This window comes from Pseudochaenichthys georgianus, chromosome 13 (assembly GCF_902827115.2).
Source record: "Pseudochaenichthys georgianus chromosome 13, fPseGeo1.2, whole genome shotgun sequence".
In the NCBI taxonomy this organism is placed as follows: Eukaryota; Metazoa; Chordata; class Actinopteri; order Perciformes; family Channichthyidae; genus Pseudochaenichthys; species Pseudochaenichthys georgianus.
Genome location: NC_047515.1, coordinates 22,241,345 through 22,264,608, shown reverse-complemented (window position 1 = coordinate 22,264,608; position 23,264 = coordinate 22,241,345). Strand labels below are relative to the sequence as shown.

The window sequence follows — 23,264 nt, the reverse complement described above, 5'->3', positions numbered from 1 at the left end:
CGGTTCTTTGAGAGGGTAAAAATAAGTCCCATGACAAACTGGGAGAAAAATATATTTATGAAAACATTAAGTCAAATCTGTATTCCTATTTACAAATCACATACTGTTTAATTTCTTACGGTTATTGAATACAATTATATAAAAATAATCTCTGCATTGTTTAGTTAGTTCTAAGTGGTGCAGTTTGAGAATGTACAGTTGGCCCAGTCTCCTCTGATGTTACACTGCCTGTGAGACAGAGTCCAACCACACATGTCCAACACATAGGACATAACCTAATAATAATAATAATAATACATTATATTTATAGCCTATAGGCCTAGCGCTTTTCTACAACGCAAAGACGCTTGCACGCTTACACACGTCCTGCAATACACATGCTGCAGCTGCTCACTGTTTGTAAAAGTAAAGAAATCATTTCCATAATGTACTTTCTATACCCTGCTTCATAAACAATACTGACATCCTGCTCCTCCGAGTCTGGGGGTCCGGGGATGTGAGGACAGCGCGAGGACAGACAGGGAGGCTGCTTCACTTCATAAAGGAAATGGTGGTTAATATTAACAACACAGGAGTTAAAACGCTTAATAACCTTCATTACGTGTTCGAGAAAGAACATAAGAAAGTTTGACAAAGATGAGGCTGTTAAACGGGCAGCGGATCCGCTGTGTGTAGAAAGAGAGAGAGAGAGAGAGAGAGAGAGAGAGAGAGACGCTGAGCCGCACCGAGCAGCGATCAGCTGATACGGAGCATAGAGAGAGCTGCAGTCCGCGGGGCTCGGCCTCGCCTCCTGTCCTCACAACTCTTATTAATCCCGGTACCGGAAATTGTTATTTGTTCCTACTCGGAACCGAGTGTTGCTTCCCAAGCCTGCCACTGTGCTACACTTCCCGCCCCGCTCCGCCCCCGTCTAACTGTACAGAAAGCGGCGAGATGCATTTCCTTAGGAATCGACAAGCAGAACCGAAACTAACACTTCTAAACGAACAATGTCGGACACGTACAATTTGCGAATGAGTTCTGCCTTTTGTAAACTGAATGTATCAATAATTTGTCAATAAATCAGGTCGAAAAACAATTGAAAGATCTACTTGTCCGATATTGTAAATAACACGTCCCGGACACACTTGTCCTGTTCCTCCGGCCCATGGAAAGGTAGTAGTTCCTGAAATCTAAAAAGAGCACCATGTGTAAAGAACTGATTAATGTATTCAATCAAAGTATTGAAATCCTGGAAAATGTTGAAACCCTTACCTGTCTATAAAGTATAGGGCAGAATGTCTAAATCCTTCCCGGATACAGCCATGTTATTTTCTAATTGGCTGTTCGACAGCTTACATTCTTTTGATTGGTTGATGCGTGGCTACAGTGATTCTGTACTAGTTTGTTTACAAAATTGCGGCGCAACTTGGTGGGCGGTACCTTGAGAAATACAAGGTGTGGCGTGTGAGCGTGTGAATGGAGTGGAATGCGTGTGTCTCACGCCAAATGCGTGAGACTTGAGAGCCCTGGAATAGTCTATTCTGCACATGTGCATTGGTGCACAATTCAAATGTTACAGTAATGAGTTGTGCTCTTTATATACAGTCTATCATGGTCCAATTCTACTGTTTTATAGATATTTTGTTGTGATATTACAGGGGCTTTTGATTACAATATTTCTCTGTAATATGCTACTCTTAAATGCTGTGAAATCCTTGCAATTTTTACAATGTTGTTGTGATATTACAACATTTGATGTGATATTACAGAGGATTTTGATTTCAGTATTTTATTGTGAAATAATAGTTAAATGCTGTGAAATCCAAGGATACAGTCCTTTTTACATGTATTTGTTGGGATATTACAGGGGGCCTTGATTACAATATGTCACTGTAAAATAATACTGTTAAATGTTGTGAAATGCTGGTAATTGTTTACAGTGTAACTATGTCAAATATCTAACTGACATGTTGAGAAAGTTTCACAGGCAGGTGGCTGAGGAGCCCATCCACCCTTTTCAGATTGGTGATGATGTACTAATCAAATCTCTTGAAAAATATGCTTTTTCTCCCAGGTGGAAAGGTCCTTTCCAGGTGTAAGGCAAATGTCTGCCTTATGGACAGAGTTAACGTGGGACTTGTCCTTCAAATGTACCCTTGTCCGTTCAATGGAAATGTGATGTCAACTTCCGATGCAAAGTCCCTGCCAGCGGCAGGACACATTTTACCAACTGTGCCTACACACATGCAAGACTTGGGGGTGCTCTATGCATGTGTCTGAGGGTAAAATAATGGCATTCCCCCATTTTTTTTGTTATTCAGTGTTACCAGGGGCACAAACTTCTGCCCGGTGTTCCCTCTTGGTTTAGTCCGTGGGGGAGTGCTTAAGTGTGGATACACAGGTTCGCCTGGTGCCCAAGGTTATGGAGGTGCTGGTGTCACCCCATATTCACATAACTTTTACCCGCCTCAAGAGGCACTATTTTCGGATACAATTACCCGCCTCAAGAGGCATTATTTTCGGATACAATTGATCCATTTTCACCCTTTTCTCTGGTTCTTCCAAAAGATAACAGAGTATTTCCTGACTCTGGAGGAATGCAAGGGGAGTTGTCAGGGGACTCTACCCGCCTCAAGAGGCACTATTTTCGGATACAATTACCCGCCTCAAGAGGCACTATTTTCGGATACAATTTATCCATTTTCACCCTTTTCTCTGGTTCTTCCAAAAGATAACAGAGTATTTCCTGACTCTGGAGGAATGCAAGGGGAGTTGTCAGGGGACTCTACCCGCCTCAAGAGGCACTATTTTCGGATACAATTACCCGCCTCAAGAGGCAGTATTTTCGGATACAATTTATCCATTTTCACCCTTTTCTCTGGTTCTTCCAAAAGATAACAGAGTATTTCCTGACTCTGGAGGAATGCAAGGGGAGTTGTCAGGGGACTCTACCCGCCTCAAGAGGCACTATTTTCGGATACAATTACCCGCCTCAAGAGGCACTGTTTTCGGATACAATTTATCCATTTTCACCCTTTTCTCTGGTTCTTCCAAAATACATCAAACATCCAGATTTCACACACTAATTCCTGGGTAAGAAAGCCACCCTGGATGGGTCATTAAATGTGGATGAAATGGACAGATTCCTGTACATTTCATGCACTTGTAATGCCGTCGTCAAATGTGGATGAAATGGACAGATTCCTGTACATTTCATGCACTTTTAATGGGAGTCGTCAAATGTGGATGAAATGGACAGATTCCTGTACATTTCATGCACTTTTAATGGGAGTCGTCACATTTGGATGAAATGGACATATCCTCCCTATATTCACAGCAATCTTACCCAGCTTTCACACACTAATTCCTGGGTAATAAAGCCATGTGCACCCCTGTATTCACAGTAATCTTACCCAGCTTTCACACACTAATTCCTGGGTAAGAAAGCCACCCTGGACGGGTCGTCAAATGTGGATGAAATGGACAGATTCCTGTACATTTCATGCACTTTTAATGGGGTCGTCGAATGTGGATGAAATGGACAGATTCCTGTACATTTCATGCACTTTTAATGTCGGTGTACGTAATGGAAGTGTGAAATAGCCTGTTTGCTCATGGTAGGGAGGGATCCTGGAGCTCCTTAGTCCGTGTTTTGGGGGTCTTGGAGCGGCTACACATAGGTGGTTTTGTCGGTGTACGTAATGGAAGTGTGAAATAGCCTGTTTGCTCATGGTAGGGAGGGATCCTGGAGCTCCTCAGTCCGTGTGTTGGGGGTCTTGGAGCGGCTACACATAGGTGGTTTTGTCGGTGTACGTAATGGAAGTGTGAAATAGCCTGTTTAATCCGATTTTGAGCACTCTTTTCCCTGCATAAACTAGTTTAAATCACCGTTAAACACTTATTTGCAATGTCTATTTCATGGACACCCCTCTATGTATTAAAGTCTGTGACATGGACATATTATTCTGTACACGCCACGTACAATGGTGTCCACTCAGTGGACATTTCTCCCTCTGGTCCTTCTGGTGCGGGGAAAGCTCGTCCGTCTCCGGTTCTTTTTCCATGTGGAAGGCCCCTGCACTGGCTATCCATGCAACACGCCAGCTTATTTTTATTTTGCTCTGGGGCCGAACTGCATGTCTGTACACTTGGCGGACCGCGACCGGTAGTTAATGTCCACACAGTGTACACACAAGTCCCTAGAGTATGTGAATAAATACATTAACCTAGCTTTTGAATACAGATTCCAGTTAGCTCTAGCCCAGACCAATTGTTCGGCTAACTCCACAAGTCCAACATGTACAAAACAACCACACACGCTATCGTTGTTGGTTGAAGCCTTGGTAAGAGTTGTGCCCTGGTTTGGCTCCAGAACAGTGGACTCCGTTGAGGCCAATACCCTTAGGCAAGCCCCCTACACGTGACTGTTCAGTATATGTTCCCCCAATTGTAGTACATGAATGGAAGAATGTGCCCATCTGTTTCCAGAATGAAGCAGGATCTCACACCTCTCCAGATGTGGGACACAGCGACTGTAATATCATAGTGAGGGTAAAATTAGCCAGAATTCCCCTCCCACAGAGAGTTTACTTAGTTTGTGGGGACCGGGCCTATGGCTGTGTGCCCTATGACATTTGTTATGGCACCTGTTATCTAGCCTACCTAATTCCTTTTATCCGTAAAGTAGAGGCTAATGACATTGCAGCAATACTTCCCTCTCTACACAGGAACAGCAGGTCCATTACACAAGGACAACAGATAGCGAGCCTATTTTTGCCTAGGTACGGTATTTATGTTACTCAGCAGGAAATCGTGGCATTGTCCAAAGTAGTTGAAAATCATCTAAATGTATCTAACACAGCGATGTTAGCTGAACACAAAGAATTGCAGGAAGTTAGGACAGTAGCACTACAGAATCGCATGGCGCTGGACCTCCTCTTAGCTGCCCAGGGGGGCACATGTAAGGTGATTGGAACTGAGTGCTGTTCTTTCGTCTCTGATGCTACACCTGAAGTTATGGATATGGCTCATGATACTGCGAAGGGGATAAAAGAATTGCATGAAACTCATGGGTTTACATTTGGGGATTTAAGTGGAACCCTTGGATCCTGGGGAGGGGGGTTGGTTACATTTGTTGTTACTGTTTCAGTGTTTATCTTGGTTGTGCTAATCCTAGTGACTTGTTTGATCACTATAGTTAAATTAGCCATACGCAGGGTTGCCAAGACTGCCCTCCAAGCCCCACAGAGGCTAGTGGGGTATTCAACTGTAGATGACACAATGTTGATGTACGACGCCGAGCTTCCAGACCCATGGGTCTCCATCGCAGTTTCTGCACCTTGGGTACCCCCATTCAGCGATTGATAAATTGATTAAAGTTGACACTCAGAATAAAGAATAGATGTTTTGATTTTTCCTTGAATAAAGAACAGATGTTTTGATTGTTCCTTCCTCAGGTTGCTATACAATAAAATGTCTGATTTTTCCTTTTCAGATTTTGAACAAATGTATTTGAATAAAATGTATGTACTACTAAGTGCCTTACTCTTGAATAAGCGTACTGAAGTAAACGTAAAGTAATATTAAAGATTGAGGACACTGTAATTTTACAGATTACAGATTGATCGATTCATTACTGTGAATGTATACCTTAACTGGGAATTTTAGCTGGATCTCTCATGATTCTGATTTTATACCTCAATTGGATTTCTTATAATCCTAAATTCTAATTGTGTTTTAATAAGTAATTGCCTTGAAGTAAATCTTTGAGATGTAAGCTGATTTTGAATTTGTGTTTGATGAATGAGATTAACTGAGTGATAAATGATAAAAGATCTTATTTTTGAAACATATATTTTACTATTATATTTTTGTATTTCATGTGTGTTATTGTTGTGCTTTTTGACAAAATAAATCAAACACTGAATAGAGATGATTTTTCTATTATGATTGACTGTGTTCAATTATGGTGATTGAAATGTTTTCAATCTTGTTTTACTTGTTGATGTAATTGATGTAATGGGAGCCCACACAACTCTGAAGACATTTTATTGATTTAAGTAGTGACTGAAATATTCTTAGACTAATATTAATTGGTTATCAATAAATTGATAAAAAGAAAGGAACTGTCAAAGAATATTTTAATCCGATCTGTATATTTGAGAGATTCTCAGTTTTTCCTGCATGTGCCCTGTCTGTACCTTTCCTGAATGTATAGATGTGATTCCTGTCCCTTTGTCTGCAGAGTTGGCTTGGGATCTCATGATGAAAGTTGTGAATACCTTGTGAACGCTCCGGCAGTATTATACTCTCAATAAATATCAGTGTATTGACTCAAGACATTCCAGCTTCCATCCTTTCCTGAACATTGGTTCTACATTGCTAAACAAAAGTTTTCTTCACAGTCCTGATGGAGAGAGGTTAAGGTCCTGATGGAGAGAGGTTCAGGTCCTGATGGAGAGAGGTTCAGGTCCTGATGGAGAGAGGTTCTGGTCCTGATAGAGAGAGGTTTTGGTCCTGATGGAGAGAGGTTCAGGTTCTAATGGAGAGAGGTTCAGGTCCTGATGGAGAGAGGTTCTGGTCCTGATGGAGAGAGGTTCTGGTCCTAATGGAGAGAGGTTCTGGTCCTGATGGAGAGAGGTGTTGGTCCTGATGGAGAGAGGTGTTGGTCCTGATGGAGAGAGGTTCTGGTCCTGATGGAGAGAGGTTCTGGTCCTGATGGAGAGAGGTATTGGTCCTGATGGAGAGAGCTTCTGGTCCTGGTGGAGAGAGGTTTTGATCCTGATGGAGAGAGGTTTTGGTCCTGATGGAGAGAGGTGTTGGTCCTGATGGAGAGAGGTTCTGGTCCTGATGGATTGTGTTGAAGGCAGAGCTGAAGTCCACAAACAGGATACTGGCGTAGGTTCCTGATGTGTCCAGGTGCTGGAGGAGGTAATGAAGTGATAACTATTAGTAAACCATAATGATGTTATTATTAGCAGCTGCCAATAGATCCCCTACATCTTGTATGATGGACCTTTGAAGCATACACACACGTTATTGAGAGCATCCCAAGGGCATTGATTATTTCATAAGTTTAGAAGGGGGGAACATCGTCTAACAACAGTTAGCTTTTGTTAATTTTACCTCGAGCCAAACTTGTGAGACTTGTTTCTGAAATCCCTTTCTCTTAAAGTGAATAAATAAAAAATAAAACAATGGAGGTTACCCTAAAACTAACCACTGGATTGCTTGTCTAACATGACCTAGTCCATAAATGAGGTAAGGGTGGGAACAATCAAACGCACCCTCCCAGGCACTGCGTATTAGCGAAGTACAACTGGGATTTCGAAGAGGAAGATATGCTTGGTCAATTCTTAATAAAAAAGAAAAAACAACAAATTGAGCACTTGAGTTTTCATTAGCAGCGCCTAGCTACAGCTGCGGAGCTTCGGTCAATACCACTAACAGTCTATTTCCTTAAAATGGTACAAATCGATGAATCTATATTTTCATCTTCAGGTGATTGAATCTGCATAATGTCCCTATACAATAAGATTCGAGCATTTTGTAATCCAGTGAGGAAATTCAAGACCAGTAAATATTGATTGATTAAACAACACTCAAAGACAAAACAATTGTCTGATGATCTTTGTTGAACAAGGTCTGATTGTCCTGTAGGCCTACTTGTACAATGTGGGGTATTTTTAAATACTTTACTAAAACACATTCAATATTATGTTAGACACAAGTTAGTTATTACTCACATATCAAAGTCTTTTCATCTGCAAGATGGAAGAATAGCTGGGTGCTGCCTGGAGAGACTGATGAGAGGGACACAGGCTGGCGTCAGCAGCTTTCCACACAAAGCCATCACATATTCTCTTCCATAGTCCTCACTGTCCACTGGTGCTCTGTCAAAAGAGTGAACATCACAGCTGTCATGTTAACCCTTTGTTACACAACATACAACCAACATGTGTCAAAAGTCACCCGAATTAGTTTTAATTGTAAATATATTTGAAATAAATTACTTTAACCATTCAGGATTCCAGGTATTCCTCAATTAACCTGTTTTGGATCAACACAAATTCTAATTTGTCCCTTTCTTACTTTTTGAATAAAAATCATGTTTGTATCACTACACTTCTAAGGCACAACATGGGTCAAACATTATCCGTATTCTTTTGCTATGTTATTTCATGCATGGCTGAGTGTTTCTTTACTATACATTTTCAAAAATAATTAATTTTAGCAGTGATTTGGACCAAGCATGTATGATGTAGTAATACAAAAAGTATTTTAGTTCACACAGTGTGACATTAGCTAGTCATGTTAGCTTGTAATATATAGAGCAGAGCTAACTAGCAAGTTAGCCGAATGTTAGCGGTTAGCAGTTTATGCTATGCTAGCTGTTGGCTACTGAACATTAACAAACTAGATACCGCTGTAAGAAAGCTGTGAAACTTTATATTAAACTTGGCGACAACACTATGACACCCCGCTGCATGTTTATGTGTAATTCTCCCGTGTTGGAGACGAGAGGGTGGGGGGGGCAGCACTGCAATAAGCTGTAAGCTAACGTTAGCAGCCACATGTTAAGCCAGGTTTCCCGGGCGCAACATCTTGCAAGAAACAGCATCTCAGGACTTCTTAACATTTAACCACCTATTAATGATGCATACCTACTTAACGGGAAGAAACTCAGCTAACTAGAAGAAGAAACTTAACCTTAAATAAAAAATGAAACATTCACAAACTAAGGATTATCTAAATACATATGCAACTCCATTACAGTTGCAGGACTCACCAGATATCAAGTCTTCTGTTCTTTGTTGACGTCCCGATGCTCATATTTAACGTGTAGATGTAAAACGATCCCGATATTAATCCATAAACTCCTGCAGCAGACAGACAGCTGTATCTCGCAGGAGGAGACCCGCTCAAACTGACGTGGATGTTTCAAATGTGAACGACAGGTGTGGACAGTTCTCATTGGCAGGTTTCTTCGATTACGTTTATATTAACAAATCAGGAGTGTTGTGGACTCATTCCAAACATGCCTGACTTGTCTGCCGTGTTTTGGCTGAATTCTATTTCAAGTGCTGTAGCTCTGGCTGCCGGCCAGAATCCGAAAACCATACATTATACTGTAAGACTAAGGCTTATTACTGTATATTGACCAATGGAAAAAAAAACACAGCAACAGAACACATAAATAAAACAAGGATAACTGTGACTTATTGAGTAAATAACAGTGTGTGTTTTAAACCTTGGTCCTCCCTGCAGAGATTTCTTCACTTTCTATGATTTTTATTTTTTTTAATGATATTGTCAACTGTAGATGTTTACAATATAGTAAGTTAGGAATTTAATGAGAACCTATTTATTTACTTTTGTTTCAACATTGGATATTTTGTGTTTGTGGTGGATTCAATCGAATATTGAGAACATGATTTATGTAAAAATGATTTACTTACATTTTCCTTTTTTTTTATTTGACGCTTTTTTTTGACAGTTTTATGTTTACCTTAAAATTACAAAGAAATATCTTAAAGTCTTATAATAGTAATACACTTTTATATTACGAGTTACATATTTAATTACAGATAATACTTTTTATTGTACGTACATCTGCATGTATTTTCTGAAAGTGCAAAAATACTGTAAATATTATATAGTACATTTACTGTAAAAAAAAGGAAATAAACGTTATTTGTTGTTATTGTTAAAATACTTAAAATAATGTTTTGGGTTGTTAATTTATAGTTAATATCTGTCATTTTACAGGATTTTGTAAGTTATTTAAAAAAACATGATAATTACTATAAATATTTACAGTTATTTCCTGTAAAATGACGATCTCTTTTTACAGTTAATAAACTGCAAAACAGAGTAGAGTACTGCAGACTCCAATGAGTTGTTTGTAACAGAGTCACACTAACAATATATATTGTTATATGTCACTTAGCTTTAATCTCCAGTTGTAATAGATAATTAGTTACATAACAAAAGTGATCAACGTATACATACAGATGCAGTCACAGAAATTCTGGAGCATTTACATCAGAATACAAGGACAGTGACATTCATTCAGTTTAGAGTTCCATTCCAATATGTTGTATGGTTATGTATAGGTTACATAATTTAATTGGGCACATAATCCAGTATACAGTTATAAAGATGTCAAAGGGATCTACCCGTACAGCTTTTGCAAAGCAGCTCAGTTCCACAAAATGATGTAGATTACTATGATTTTCTCTATTCCAATTTAAAGACGAGTTTTATATCATTCTATAGAATTCTATAGAATTTAGTATAGGTTGCATCAGAGAGAACATTTCATGCATGTTTTCTTTGAATGCTATAGATTTCTACAGATTTCTATAGATTTCTACAGATATGTCATGAGTCGGTTCTGTCCTATAGAATTCTTTAGATTGTTATAGTTTTAATTATAGAAGTCTATAGAAAAGTACACATTTATAGTATTCTACAGAATGATCTAGAGATTTCTATAGTATTCTATAGAATTATTTAGCATGGCTTACAAATATGCCTATGTTCTATAACATGCTATAGATTTCTACAAGATTCTATAGGATTTTATAGATGTTTTGCTAAGGGATGACCCAGCTGTGACTGTCCTTCTGTCCAGACAATGGTGCTGTGATCTATTTGCAATTGTTGTCTGAATAGAGCCGAACCGTCATAGCTTCCCACTTTGACAAATCTAAATACAGCATAAAAAACGTTTTAAATGCAATCAGTTCCAACAATGGTACACTATAACCTAGTTACAGGACTGGTACATGCTTAAATAGCCAATATAAATATAAATATACTCGATCTCAAGTTTTATTTCCAAGCCTAATTCACAAAATTAAAAACATTGTTTTAAATTAAAACCCTATTGCTCTGTTCACTGGAATATTTGAAATGTTTTTTGGTCACCATGGAGTTAAATCAACAACAGTGTTTCTCTATGAGTGGAAAATGTCTTAATGAGAGACTATATCCATAATAATTTTCCTCTTACATTATTTATTTTTCATGATTCAGTCTATGTTAACTCCCTTTAGTAAATCAGGCGGAGCTGCTGATGTCCAATCCAGTCACACTCTGTCATCAATAAGATGTAACACTTAGGTGACAAAGTGTTTATAACTTGCCTAATTTATTGCTCTCTTTCTCTCTTTCTTTCTCTCTCTCTCTCTCTGTGTCTATTGGGATGTGTAATATGAATCGACTTGTGTTATTTTGCTTGCTTTACTCTCAATGTGTCCTAACTCTAATGTATACCCCAATATCCAGCAACCCCTCACCACCATCTTCAGCCAAAGTATGCAAACTCCAAAACAGTTTTGAGCCAGGCTTTGTGGCCAAAGGTGACTATATAATTGGAGGGATCTTCCCCCTTCACTATAACCAGGAGATGCCAGACCTGAACTGCACCTACAGGCCACCAGTAAAATGCAATGGGTGAGTTTTGATTGACGTGGAAACATTAGTGTGAGTATATAACTTGTGTATGAAACATTGTATGCAACTAGCATTCTTGTTTTATTAAATGATTGAACAGAATATACTTGTATTGACTAGGTTTTAGTATTCATTGATAATTTAGCGTGACATGTTGGAAAACATGTATGTAGTGTTGGCTTGAATTAATTGCTTTTAAAAAATCTTTTTACCAAGAGAAAGACATGCAAAAACTGACTTTGACATCGTTTTGGGTGGGTAATTCCCTAATTATCTCTAAAATAATTTAAAGAAGATTCATATAAAGATATGTATTTTGATACTCTTTATATTAGAAAATGATAATTTGCTCCATAATACAAAAATAAAAGATTTTGAATGACTTAGAAGTGCAGCATTTGAACAATGTCTCTATTTTCCTCTAAGGAAATGACTTAGAAGTGCAGCATTTGAACAATGTCTCTATTTTCAGGAAAATAGAGACATTGTTCAAATGCTGCACTTCTAAGTCATTCAAAATCTTTTATTTTTGTATTATGGAGCAAATTATCATTTTCTAATATAAAGAGTATCAAAATACATATCTTTATATTAATCTTCTTTGCATAAGTTCAAATTTACATCGGTCTTTCATAATAACAACATGTCGATTATAGGGAACTTATTAAAGACATATCCTGAAAATATATTATAAAAATAATGAGAACATGCAGACAAAGAAACAGATCAGTTATTTTATCACATCAACCAAGATGCAATGCTACAATTTAAAAGTATTTAAAATTAACATAATCTCTGCCTTTAATTGTACCTTTTCTACACACAATAAGTTTGAATGTGTATTTTGTGTGCATCTGTGATGTGTTTCTTGTGTGCACCTGTGTCTGTTTGGCTGCAGATTTGATCCCAGGGCTTTCCGCTGGGCTCAGACTATGAGGTTGGCAGTGGAGGAGATAAACCAGAGTGCAGAGCTATTACCCAATTACACACTTGGGTACAAAATATTTGATTCATGTGGATATCCACTGACCGGCCAGAGGGCTGCTCTGGCTGTGTTAAATGGGCTGAGTGAGGATGACTCTCCCACGTGCAGCGGTGCCTCTCCACTCCTCGCTGTGATCGGGGAATCTGGTTCTGCTCAATCTATGGTGGTGTCAAGAATCCTGCAACCATTCAGAATCCCAATGGTAATGATTTTTTCTTTTATCTGTAATCACCCAAACATTGAATTGCTTTACTATACTCAATTTTGTATCCTTCTTTAAACAGATCAGTTACTTTTCTTCGTGTGCATGTTTTACTGACAGACAAAACCATCCCACCTTCTTCAGAGTAATCCCCAACGATGATTATCAGGTGAGAGTTTGGCCTTAATAGGTTGTTGATCATTATTCAGAGAAAAAAAGAACTTCTAAAAAAAAGAACTTCTAATTTAGTCTGTAAAATGTTCTTTATGTGTGTGTTTTTAGCCAAGTGTAACTATGTTGTGTTGAATGTAGGTGAAAGCCATTGCTCAGCTGCTGGTACACTTCAACTTCACTTGGGTGGGGTTGGTACGAGGAGACCATGAATACGGGCGCTTCGCTGTGCAAGGTTTACTGAGAGAATTACAGGGTACCAAAGTGTGTGTAGCGTACCAAGAAATTATACCTATGCTCTACAATCGGCAGAGGACTCTGGAGATCTTGCAGGTAAATGCCAGGTTTTATAGAATTAGAGAGCATTAATCACACAAAGATAACTTTAACTAGTAAATACCCTATATCGGGAATGTTTACGTTACTTATCTCATAACAATAGACTAACAAGTAGATAGGGTTCATTAGCAGGCACTGCTGTTTTTCAAAGTATATTTGTTATATACTGTTTTTAACATATAATGACTCTACACACATTATCTATTAGTCATTCTTTAACCTACTTTATTTTTTCTTTTCCTTTCCATATGAAACGATTTCATCCATCATTGTTTGCCTTATCTGTGAAGGTGATGCGTAGCTCTACTGCAAAAGTGGTGGTGGTATTTTCGACTGAGGGGGAGTTGACGCCTTTCTTGAGAGACTATATGACACAGAACATCACCGGAATCCAGTGGGTTGCCAGTGAAGCCTTGATCACAGCATCCGTCTTTACAGCCAGTGAGTATTACCCCTACCTCGGGGGCACCATCGGGTTTGGCATCAGAAAAGGTAAAATCTCCGGACTCAGTGACTACCTGCGGACAGTCAACCCTCAAATGTATCGTAATAATACTCTAGTTAAGGAGCTGTGGGAGGCCCTGTATGGTTGTGACCCTTCTCTGTCGTCTGGATCCCTGTTGCCTTCATGCTCAGGACAGGAGACCCTGTTAGAGCAGCATTCAGCCTACATGAATACATCCAGCCCTAGAGTGGCCTATAACGTCTATAAGGCTGTGTATGCATTTGCTCATTCCCTGCACAACCTTCTTCTCTGTCAACCGGGCAGTGGCCCTTTCCAATACAACTCATGTGCTCAAAGCAACAACATATACCCCTGGCAGGTATATTTACATTGTATTACAGTAATTTCACTTTAACTGTCTTTTTTTAACTTGTTTTCACATTTCATATTATCTTTTGGTTTTCAAGCTCCAGCACTACCTCCAGGAAGTGACATTTAACATTGCCGGGGAGGAAGTGAACTTTGACCTAAAGGGCGACTCTATATCTTATTATGATATTCTCAACTGGCAGAGAGGCATGGGCGGGAACATTGAATATGTCAACGTGGGGTTGTTTGATGGAACCAAGCCTGCCGGAGAGGAGCTGTTAATCCAGGAGGACAGGATCATGTGGGCAGGGCATCAGAGTGAGGCAAGCTGCACACACTGTGTTTTTACCTTCATCCATCAGATGCCAGCTTTTGAAATCCTGTAAGTTTAGGTGGAGGTAAGTCAGGTGGCCAGGAAAAGCTAGATAAGATGTGAGTCCCTTTGCATTACAGTGAAAATAAGTTGAAAGCCCGCGATACAGTGTGACGTGTTTTGTGATTAAATGCTCCACATTCTAAGGATAGTGGTTCGAGGACCCAAACGCAGTAAAAAAAGGGAACCAAGAAGTATCAACAGAAACCAAACTTTATTAAACAAAAGGAGATGACAGAAAAAAACAAGAAACTACTAAACATTAACAAACCGGGGAAAAAGACAGACATGAACAAACATACAAGCATGGGCAGACAGGTTACCAGGACAAAAAGACAATGACCGAACAAGGAGCAAAGGGGGAGAGAAGACGGAACACAGAGAAGGGTAATCATAGGACAAGACACAGCCGAGGCCTGTACTACGAAGCCGGTTCAACATAACCTGGATATGTTTGAGTTACCCGGCTTACCTAATCCAAAACAAACGCGCTCTCGCTAAGCGGTCCTACGACGCTGGTTATCAACTCGTTAACTCAAGCCAGCTTTGCCCTATCTAGTATGTGCGCGTTCACATAAAAGGGGCGGGGTTAGCAACATTTGACCAATCACAAACATGGAGAAGCGTACTGACAGCGCAGCATCATACTTCCATCCATCCATCCATCCATCTTCTCCCGCTTATCCATGGTCGGGTCGCGGAAGTAGCAGTTCCAGCAGAGAGCCCCAAACTTTCCTTTCCCTGGCCACATCAACCAGCTCTGACTGGGGGATTCCAACCCAGCTAGACATTTTTGGTTCTAAAAACATTCTGAGAATGTTACCATTCTATGTCTATTTTCTATTTCGGTATCGCTATTGGGTAATCCGCTGCGCACCCGCGCAGCACTAAAACACTTGTGGTCCACGCCCACCCGCGAGGTAGGCCCCACCCTCGGGCTCCCTTCCGGTGTAAATAGGAAGGGGGCCCGACAATCTGCTCCCTCTTTTCTTCAGCACCCCTGAAGCACGAGAGACACTTCATCAGAGAAACATGAGTAACAATTGTGTCAGAGATTGTCCCTCATGTGGCTCAGGGTATATAATGAGTTATGACCAGCACACAGTATGCAAATTCAGCAGGTAGCATGCACCCACTGTGCCCGTCTCCCCTCGGGCGACACGAAGCGAAGAGCGGAGCGGACGCTCTCGCTGCTGCGGCCGAGGAGGACGATTGGCCCGTCCAGGCTTACAAGCCCGCGGATGAGGGCCTCTTGTTCCTGGAGCCGAGTAGGAGTCAGACGACTCCTACCCAGTCTCCCTCCACGGTTCACCGTTTGGTTCTCCCCTCCCTCTTCTCCCCCAGTTGTTTCGCGGGTGCAGACGGTCAGGAGTGACCCGATCTGGCCACGCTTCCCGGCCATCAGGAGGGGGCGGCGGCGAACCCAAGGACCCTGAAGGCTCCGGTGGCCACATTTGTTCCCCTCACCAAGGTGGAGGGGTTCACAGATGCTGGATTCCCAGCCACCCCTTCTCTGGAGCCGAACCTGACGGCGTTTTTGGGGTAAGACAGGCCAACATGATTGGCGGACAGCGCCCTACGTTGGCCGCCCTACGTTGGCCGTATCCTGAAGGATGCATACTTCCACGTACCCATCATCCCAAAACACAGGAAATTCCTGCGTTTCTCATTCCAGGGAATATCGTACCAGTACAACCGTCTGCCGTTCGGTTATTCCCTGGCTCCTCGCACTTTTTCAAAGTGTGTAGAGACGGCGCTGCAGCACATTGTTCAGAGTCACGGACTGTGGTGATCACAGAAGCAGAGTTAGTAACAGAATCGAACAGAGAGCCACAGGACACAAAATGCTCATTAAAACTATTTAACATGGTGGCCCTGTCCGATATAGTAACAGATGCTGTGGTAAGGCAAGGAGGTAGCTTATTACGGATCTCACCGGTGGATATCGATTTAATGGCTTTCCAAAATATTCTAGGAATATTCAGGTTTTTTGTGGTAACTGACAGATAATAATTCGACTTGGCACTTTTGATATGTGATGTGAAGTTATTCCTTAGTTGCCTAAATCACAGCCATTCTATCTCTGAGCCTGATTTCCTAGCCTTTGCCCAGGCCCTGTTTCTCACATGTAGGAGACTAGACAGTTCAGCAGAAAACCAAAGATTGTCTCGTCCCTTCATAAAAATAAGAACAGCTATCTTCACTGTCTGAATCCGCTGGGTCCATATTTTGGTCAATTCGTACTGTTATGAACCGAGACACAGGACGCAGGACGCAAAAGCAGGACTCAGAGACAGTTGTCCAAAAATAGAATGTTCTTTAATAACAAAAACTAAATCGTACTTTCAAAAAATAGAAAGTAGTTAAACAGCCAAAACTAAAGTTGTACAGCAACACAAAAACTCACTTGGCAAAAGGTCCAAATCTCAAGGTAGGTATCAGGAGTCAAAAGGCCTAGGTGCTCACGACATGAAACATAACGAACTGACAAAGGAACAAAGAAACACCAGGGCTATATATAGGTGAGGGGGATGGGCACAGGTGAAAACAATCAGGGCAGGGCCAAGCAATCTCACGGGCGGGAAACACACAAAGGCAGGAAATGTGGGATCTGGAATGACAGGAAAGATTACTTTCAAAATAAAAACAGGAAGTGACAAGATCAAAACACAAAACTAGAGTAAAAACATAACTAAACCTAACATATCTGTCGAGTCACAACATTACCCCCCCCCTCTAGGGACGTCTCCTGATGGCCCAGGCAGATTAGGATGTTGCCTGTAGAAATCCCTGATCAACTCCTGATCCACAACGTAGCGAGAAGGGATCCACATCCTATCCTCTGCTCCATAGCCTTTCCAGTCAACGAGGAACTGCCTGCCACGTCCCCTTCTCCGGACTGCCAACAGTTTCTTGACCGTATAAACAAGGCCACCATCAACAATTCTGGGGGGTGGCGGAGGTTTAGTTGCGGGCACCAAACTTCTTTCCTTGACAGGCTTGATCTTCCCAACGTGGAATGTAGGGTGGACTCTGGGACCTGGGGAGTCGCAGGCGCACAGACACAGGGTTCACAATCTTCGTGAATTTATCAATAATTTGTCAATAAATCAGGGCGAAAACTGTCACTTGTCCGCCGGAAATTGAAAGATCTACTTGTCCGATATTGTAAATAACACGTCCCGGACGGTGGGACGTGTACTTTTTCGCACACTGCCCCTGAGTTAAAACATGTCTGTCTACTTTTACTTGTACCTGTGTCAACGTACGGCTCACCAGGGTCCTCCTCGTCCCTGATGAGCCCGATCTTTTGCTGTACAAGAAGCCAGGAGGTGCCCCTGCTCCCCACAGTAAAAACACCTGCCCTCCTGAATGCGCCGAAGACGTTCCTCCGGAGTCAACTTTGCCAGACCCAACTGCATGGGCTCTTCTGAGACACTAGGGAGCACTCTTCTCTCAGGAGGAGTATCGGCAGGAGGTCTCCAGGCGGGATGATGGCTTGGTGTGACCCCTTTGTGTCGAGGCAGACGTGCCACATTCTTGAACATTTATTTTACAGTGCAATGACAGAATCCAAGTCTTCTGGGAGGTCCAAAGGTATTAACTGGTCTTTAATGGAATCCGAAAGACCAGACAAAAAGGCGTCGAGCAGTGCTGAAGAATTCCAGCCACTATCTGCTGCAAGGGTCCTGAACTCAATGGCATAGTCCGATACTCTGCGCTGGCTCTGCTTAATCTGCATCAGTGCTCTGGCTGCCTCCCTTCCAGGAGCCGTGCGATTAAACACCTTGGTGAGAGTGTCTGTAAATACATCCAGAGAATTACAGGTAGGTGAATCTCTCGCCCATTCGGACATAGCCCAGGCCGCTGCTCTCCCCGTTAAGTGGCTCACCATGAAGGCCACTTTAGAGTGATCAGTGGGGAATGCAGCAGGGTTATATTTATAATGGAGATCACAATGAACAATGAAAGGGGGATAGTCACGGAATCTCCGGAGAATCGCCCTGGAGATGCCAGACGAGGCGGTGGAGCATGGAGTGGCACATGGTCAGCTGGAGCAATTGGTGTGTGAGCAACAGCAGGAGGCTGAGGGGATGATTCAGCTTCCAGGTGAGCGAGGACACGGCGCAGCTGTTCGGCAAGGTGATTCACCTGAGTATTGACGGAGGCTTGAACATTTTCCTGACGGCCGGTCAGGTCCCTCACTCCCAGGTTGATGGCGCCCAGCTGCTCCTCATGCTGGTGAAGTCTCGTTCCTTGAGCTATCTTCACTGTCTCTGAATCCGCTGGGTCCATATTTTGGTCAGTTCGTACTGTTATGAACCGAGACACAGGACGCAGGACGCAAAAGCAGGACTCGGAGACAGTTGTCCAAAAATAGAATGTTCTTTAATAACAAAAACTAAATCGTACTTTCAAAAAATAGAAAGTAGTTAAACAGCCAAAACTAAGTTGTACAGCAACACAAAAACTCACTTGGCAAAAGGTCCAAATCTCAAGGTAGGTATCAGGAGTCAAAAGGCCTAGGTGCTCACGACATGAAACATAACGAACTGACAAAGGAACAAAGAAACACCAGGGCTATATATAGGTGAGGGGGATGGGCACAGGTGAAAACAATCAGGGCAGGGCCAAGCAATCTCACGGGCAAGAAACACACAAAGGCAGGAAATGTGGGATCGGGAATGACAGGAAAGATTACTTTCAAAATAAAAACAGGAAGTGACAAGATCAAAACACAAAACTAGAGTAAAAACATAACTAAACCTAACATATCTGTCGAGTCACAACAATGTACAAAACCCTGCTCCTCAAAATGTTTTGTGTCTCTCTTTATGACAATGCAAGGTTTACCCTTTTGGACTTTTGTGTCTTAATGTGATTATAAGTGCATGTGAGTGAATATTGGCATGCAAATTCGTTTTTATACGTCCTATTTGAAAGAATAAACATCCTAAAAAGGTTCTTTGAACATCAGATTAAAACCTTTCTTTAAAACATTATTAGAACCTGTAGGTAATGTTAGCCAAAGTTGTGAGAACGTTCCCCGCTAGCTGGGAAGGCGCTCCCAGTCCAGCAAAGAGATATAATCCCTCCACCTGGTTGTAGGTCTACCCCTCGGTCTCCTCCCAGCTGGACGTGCATGGAACACCTCCCTAGGGAGGCGCCAGGTGGCATCCTTACTAGGTGACCGAACCACCTCAACTGGCTCCTTTCGACGCGAATGAGGAGCGGTTCAACTCCGAGTCCCTCCCGGATGACTGAACTTCTCAACTTATCCCTAAGGGAGACGACAGCAACCCTGCGGAGAAAACTCATCTCGGCCGCTTGTATCCGCAATCTCGTTCTTTCAGTCATGAACCATCCTTCATGACCATAGGTGAAGGTAGGAACGAAAATGGCCCGGAAGACAGAGAGCTTTGCCTTCTGGCTCAGCTCTCTTTTCATCACAACGGTGCGGTAAAGCGACTGCAGCTCCCGCTGCTCCGATTCTCCGGCCTATTTCACGCTCCATTGTTCCCTCACTCGAGAACAAGACCCCGAGATACTTGAACTCCTTCACTTGGGGTAAGTAAGCGTCATACTTCCTGAATGAAAAGTGAACTATAATATTAGACACATATTAAAACGTTAAACTTTAAGCATCCATGACTTAAACACTTTATCCAGGATAAAAGCAACATTTGCACCTGCAAGGTGAATACAGCTGGTAAAAAAAGTGTTTGAATGCGTACATTAACAGTTTTATGATATCGCTGCCCCGTCTAAGACACGAGTGGATCTGACTTTAATTAATTAATTAATTAATTAATTAATCAACTTAATGTGTTGCTTAAAATAATACTTCTGCATACAGTATGTGACACTGTGAGTGTTGCACGGCCAGATACGGCAAAAGAAGCTGACTCAGATAAGGAAATATATGATACATTATGATGTGATATGAATGATGATGGGACACATCGACGTCTGTTTCACGATTCTGATGTTATGTCACGTGTTTAGTTTTGTATGTCGTGTTATGGGTGTTTTGTGGTTCTGTTCTCCCTGTCTCATGTTTTCCTCTTTGTTTCTTGTCTGGTACTTCTCCCTGTGTTTTCCTTCCTGTTGTTAGTTTCCCTGGTGTATCTGATTGTCTAATTGTGTTCACCTGTTGCCCTTGTGTGTCTGCCTCCCCTGCCCGGCTGTTTCTCGTCTCGTGATTACCCCTCCCTGTATTTAGTCTCGTCTCTTCCTGTGTTCCCCGTAGGTTCATTGTCTGTTTGTCCTCCCTTCACGTCTCGTGTTTTTCTCTCCGGTCTTCCTCCATGTTTTTCACGGTCAGTTTTTATGTTATTGTTTTCCTGAGCTACCGTTTGATTCATGCCATGTTTTTGTTATCAGCTTTGCAATAAAGCTCGTTTTTTGTTTCTAAACATTTTTCCGCTTTTGTAGTCTGCATTTGGGTCCTACCTTTTTCCGCGATCCTTTCCACGCACCCTGACAGTCTGCACTCACAGTGCCGCGGACTATACGTAATGTTACTTTGATCCTGGTACTTATGTTAACTTGTGGCAGATATTTAAGTAAGCTTTCTTAACGCTAATGTTATATTAGTCAGATTGCTCTGAAGATGGGAGGTGATATTCTATTAATTTTCACATTCACACAGTCAGTTGATTTTTGCCGGCCGTCTTTCCTGCAACGGCAGTTTTTCTGTATTTCCTTTATCCTGTAATATGACTTGATAGCTTTAAACTCCGCACACAGAGCTCTGATTGGTCAGCAGGCGGTGCTTTCACTGAGTTGATCTCTTATCCTGGAACCTAACCTGCCCCGGACCAGGCTAGCCGTTCAGCATAAGTTACCATGGAGATCTTGCCCGCTAAGTAGTGAACCAGCGCCGTAGGCCCGGAAACCCAGAGTTTTCCCTGAAGTTAGCTCGCTAAGCAAAAATCCGGCTTCGTAGTAGCCTACAGGCCTCTGGGCAGGGGAGGCAGTAACACAAGGGCAACAGGTGAACACAATGAGACAATCAGACACAGGAGGGCAAACAGGAAGGAAGACCAGACACAGGGAGTCAGAATTTAAAAATAAAGCCATGACTAAACAGACAAAACAAAAATCATGACACACATTATATTCATTTTGGTAGAATTCTTCTAACATAACAATAGTTATTATTTTAAAGCTACACATTCTTGAATAGCTTATGGATAATAACCCTTTCCCCAATGTGAAAATAACATCTGCACCTCCACTGTTTTCTGCCCTTATATAAAATGCCACAATATGAGAAATGCGCATCACAATTTTTAAAGAGTTTTAATTTCTGCAGCAGCTAATTGCTTGTAAAGTGTAAGCAACAATACAAAATGCAAAGCTCTTCACTGATGTTCACTAGAAAAATAAGCATTTTTTCCGATTTAAATAGCTAGAACCCGCAAAAACTGACAATGCAATTATCAAAGCTGTCCTTTTTTTCTTTTTAAAAGGCCTTATCAAGGAACTGACTATGTTGGCACACTGCAGAGCTGAAAGCCATTGTTTACTCCCTATAGATGCCTATGTCTGTATGCAGCACCAGCTGTCTTCCAGGGTCCCGGAAAGCTGTCCGTCGTGGGGAGCCTGTCTGCTGCTTTGACTGTGTACCATGTGACAGCGGCAAAATTAGCAATCAGACAAGTGAGTTTAAAATCTTGAAATAAAATAATCACAATGTAATTATTGTATTTCACTACCAACATGTTATATTTGATTATTTTCCCTTTAGATTCCATAGAGTGCACATTTTGTCCTGATGACTTCTGGTCAAATATTGACAAAACCGTCTGCGTCCTCAAGATAGTGGAGTTCTTGGCCTATGATTCCTTGGGTATAGCCCTGACAGTGATCTCTGTGGTGGGTGCCAGCATCACTATAGCTGTCTTTGCTGTCTTTTTCTACCATAGAAACACAGCCATCGTCCGTGTAAATAACTCTGTACTCAGCTTCTTCATCCTCTTTGCTCTGACTCTGTGTTTCCTGTGTTCCCTGGTGTTCATTGGAGAGCCAACATATTGGTCCTGTATGCTGCGACACACTATTTTTAGTATAACGTTTTCATTTTGCATATCCTGTATTCTGGGGAAGACCCTGGTGGTGTTGGCTGCTTTCACTGCCACCAGACCAGGGGACAACATCATGAAGTGGCTGGGGCCCAAGCAGCAGAGTGCCATTATTTTCATTTGCACTGTAATTCAAGTGGTTATCTGTGCTGCATGGCTCATTGAGTCTCCCCCTTTTCCATCCCAAAATACACAATACGAAATGTCGAAGATCATACTGGAGTGCAGCGTAGGTTCCAGTCTTGCATTCTGGTGCGTTCTGGGATACATTGGTCTACAGGCCTGCCTGTGCTTTATACTGGCTTTTCTAGCACGTAAACTGCCTGGCAATTTCAACGAGGCCAAGGTCATCACTTTTAGCATGCTGATATTTTGTGCTGTGTGGCTATCATTCGTCCCTGCTTATATCAGCGCTCCTGGGAAATATGCTGATGCAGTGGAGTCATTTGCCATTCTGGCTTCCAGCTTTGGCTTGTTGTTCTGCCTGTTTGCTCCAAAGTGTTTCATTATTTTGCTAAAGCCAGAGAAAAATACAAGACAGCACCTAATGGGAAAATAAAAGTAGCTTATGATAAGTTGAAATGTATTTGAAATTCTAATCAATGTGCAACATTGTTATTATTATTATTATTATAATTGTTTCAATTATAATTATTTAATTATTTATTTCACAATTGTATTGACTGGATACTTGTATAGTACGTATATATTGCAGCTTAACATTAAACAACCATAGTGCAGTGTACTATTTACTGTAATGTATAGAATAAATAAAGATATTTATTAAATAAGCAAAGAGCTTTCGTGGTGAAAATTCATTTGAATTTTGTATGCTGAATTGTTGGGAAAAT

At 41.5% G+C, this 23,264-nt stretch overlaps 1 protein-coding gene across 1 annotated transcript; it reads left to right on the top strand.

Moving 5' to 3' along the window:
- Window positions 1–11,254: 11,254 nt before the first annotated feature.
- On the top strand, window positions 11,255–22,972 carry LOC117457679 (extracellular calcium-sensing receptor-like). The gene is made up of 9 exons (XM_071205165.1): window positions 11,255–11,442; window positions 12,341–12,629; window positions 12,712–12,798; window positions 12,942–13,133; window positions 13,430–13,676; window positions 13,752–13,963; window positions 14,052–14,258; window positions 21,868–21,991; window positions 22,080–22,972. Exons 1-9 carry the CDS (start codon window positions 11,255–11,257, stop codon window positions 22,970–22,972), a joined length of 2,439 nt encoding a protein of 812 aa, XP_071061266.1.
- Window positions 22,973–23,264: the final 292 nt, after the last annotated feature.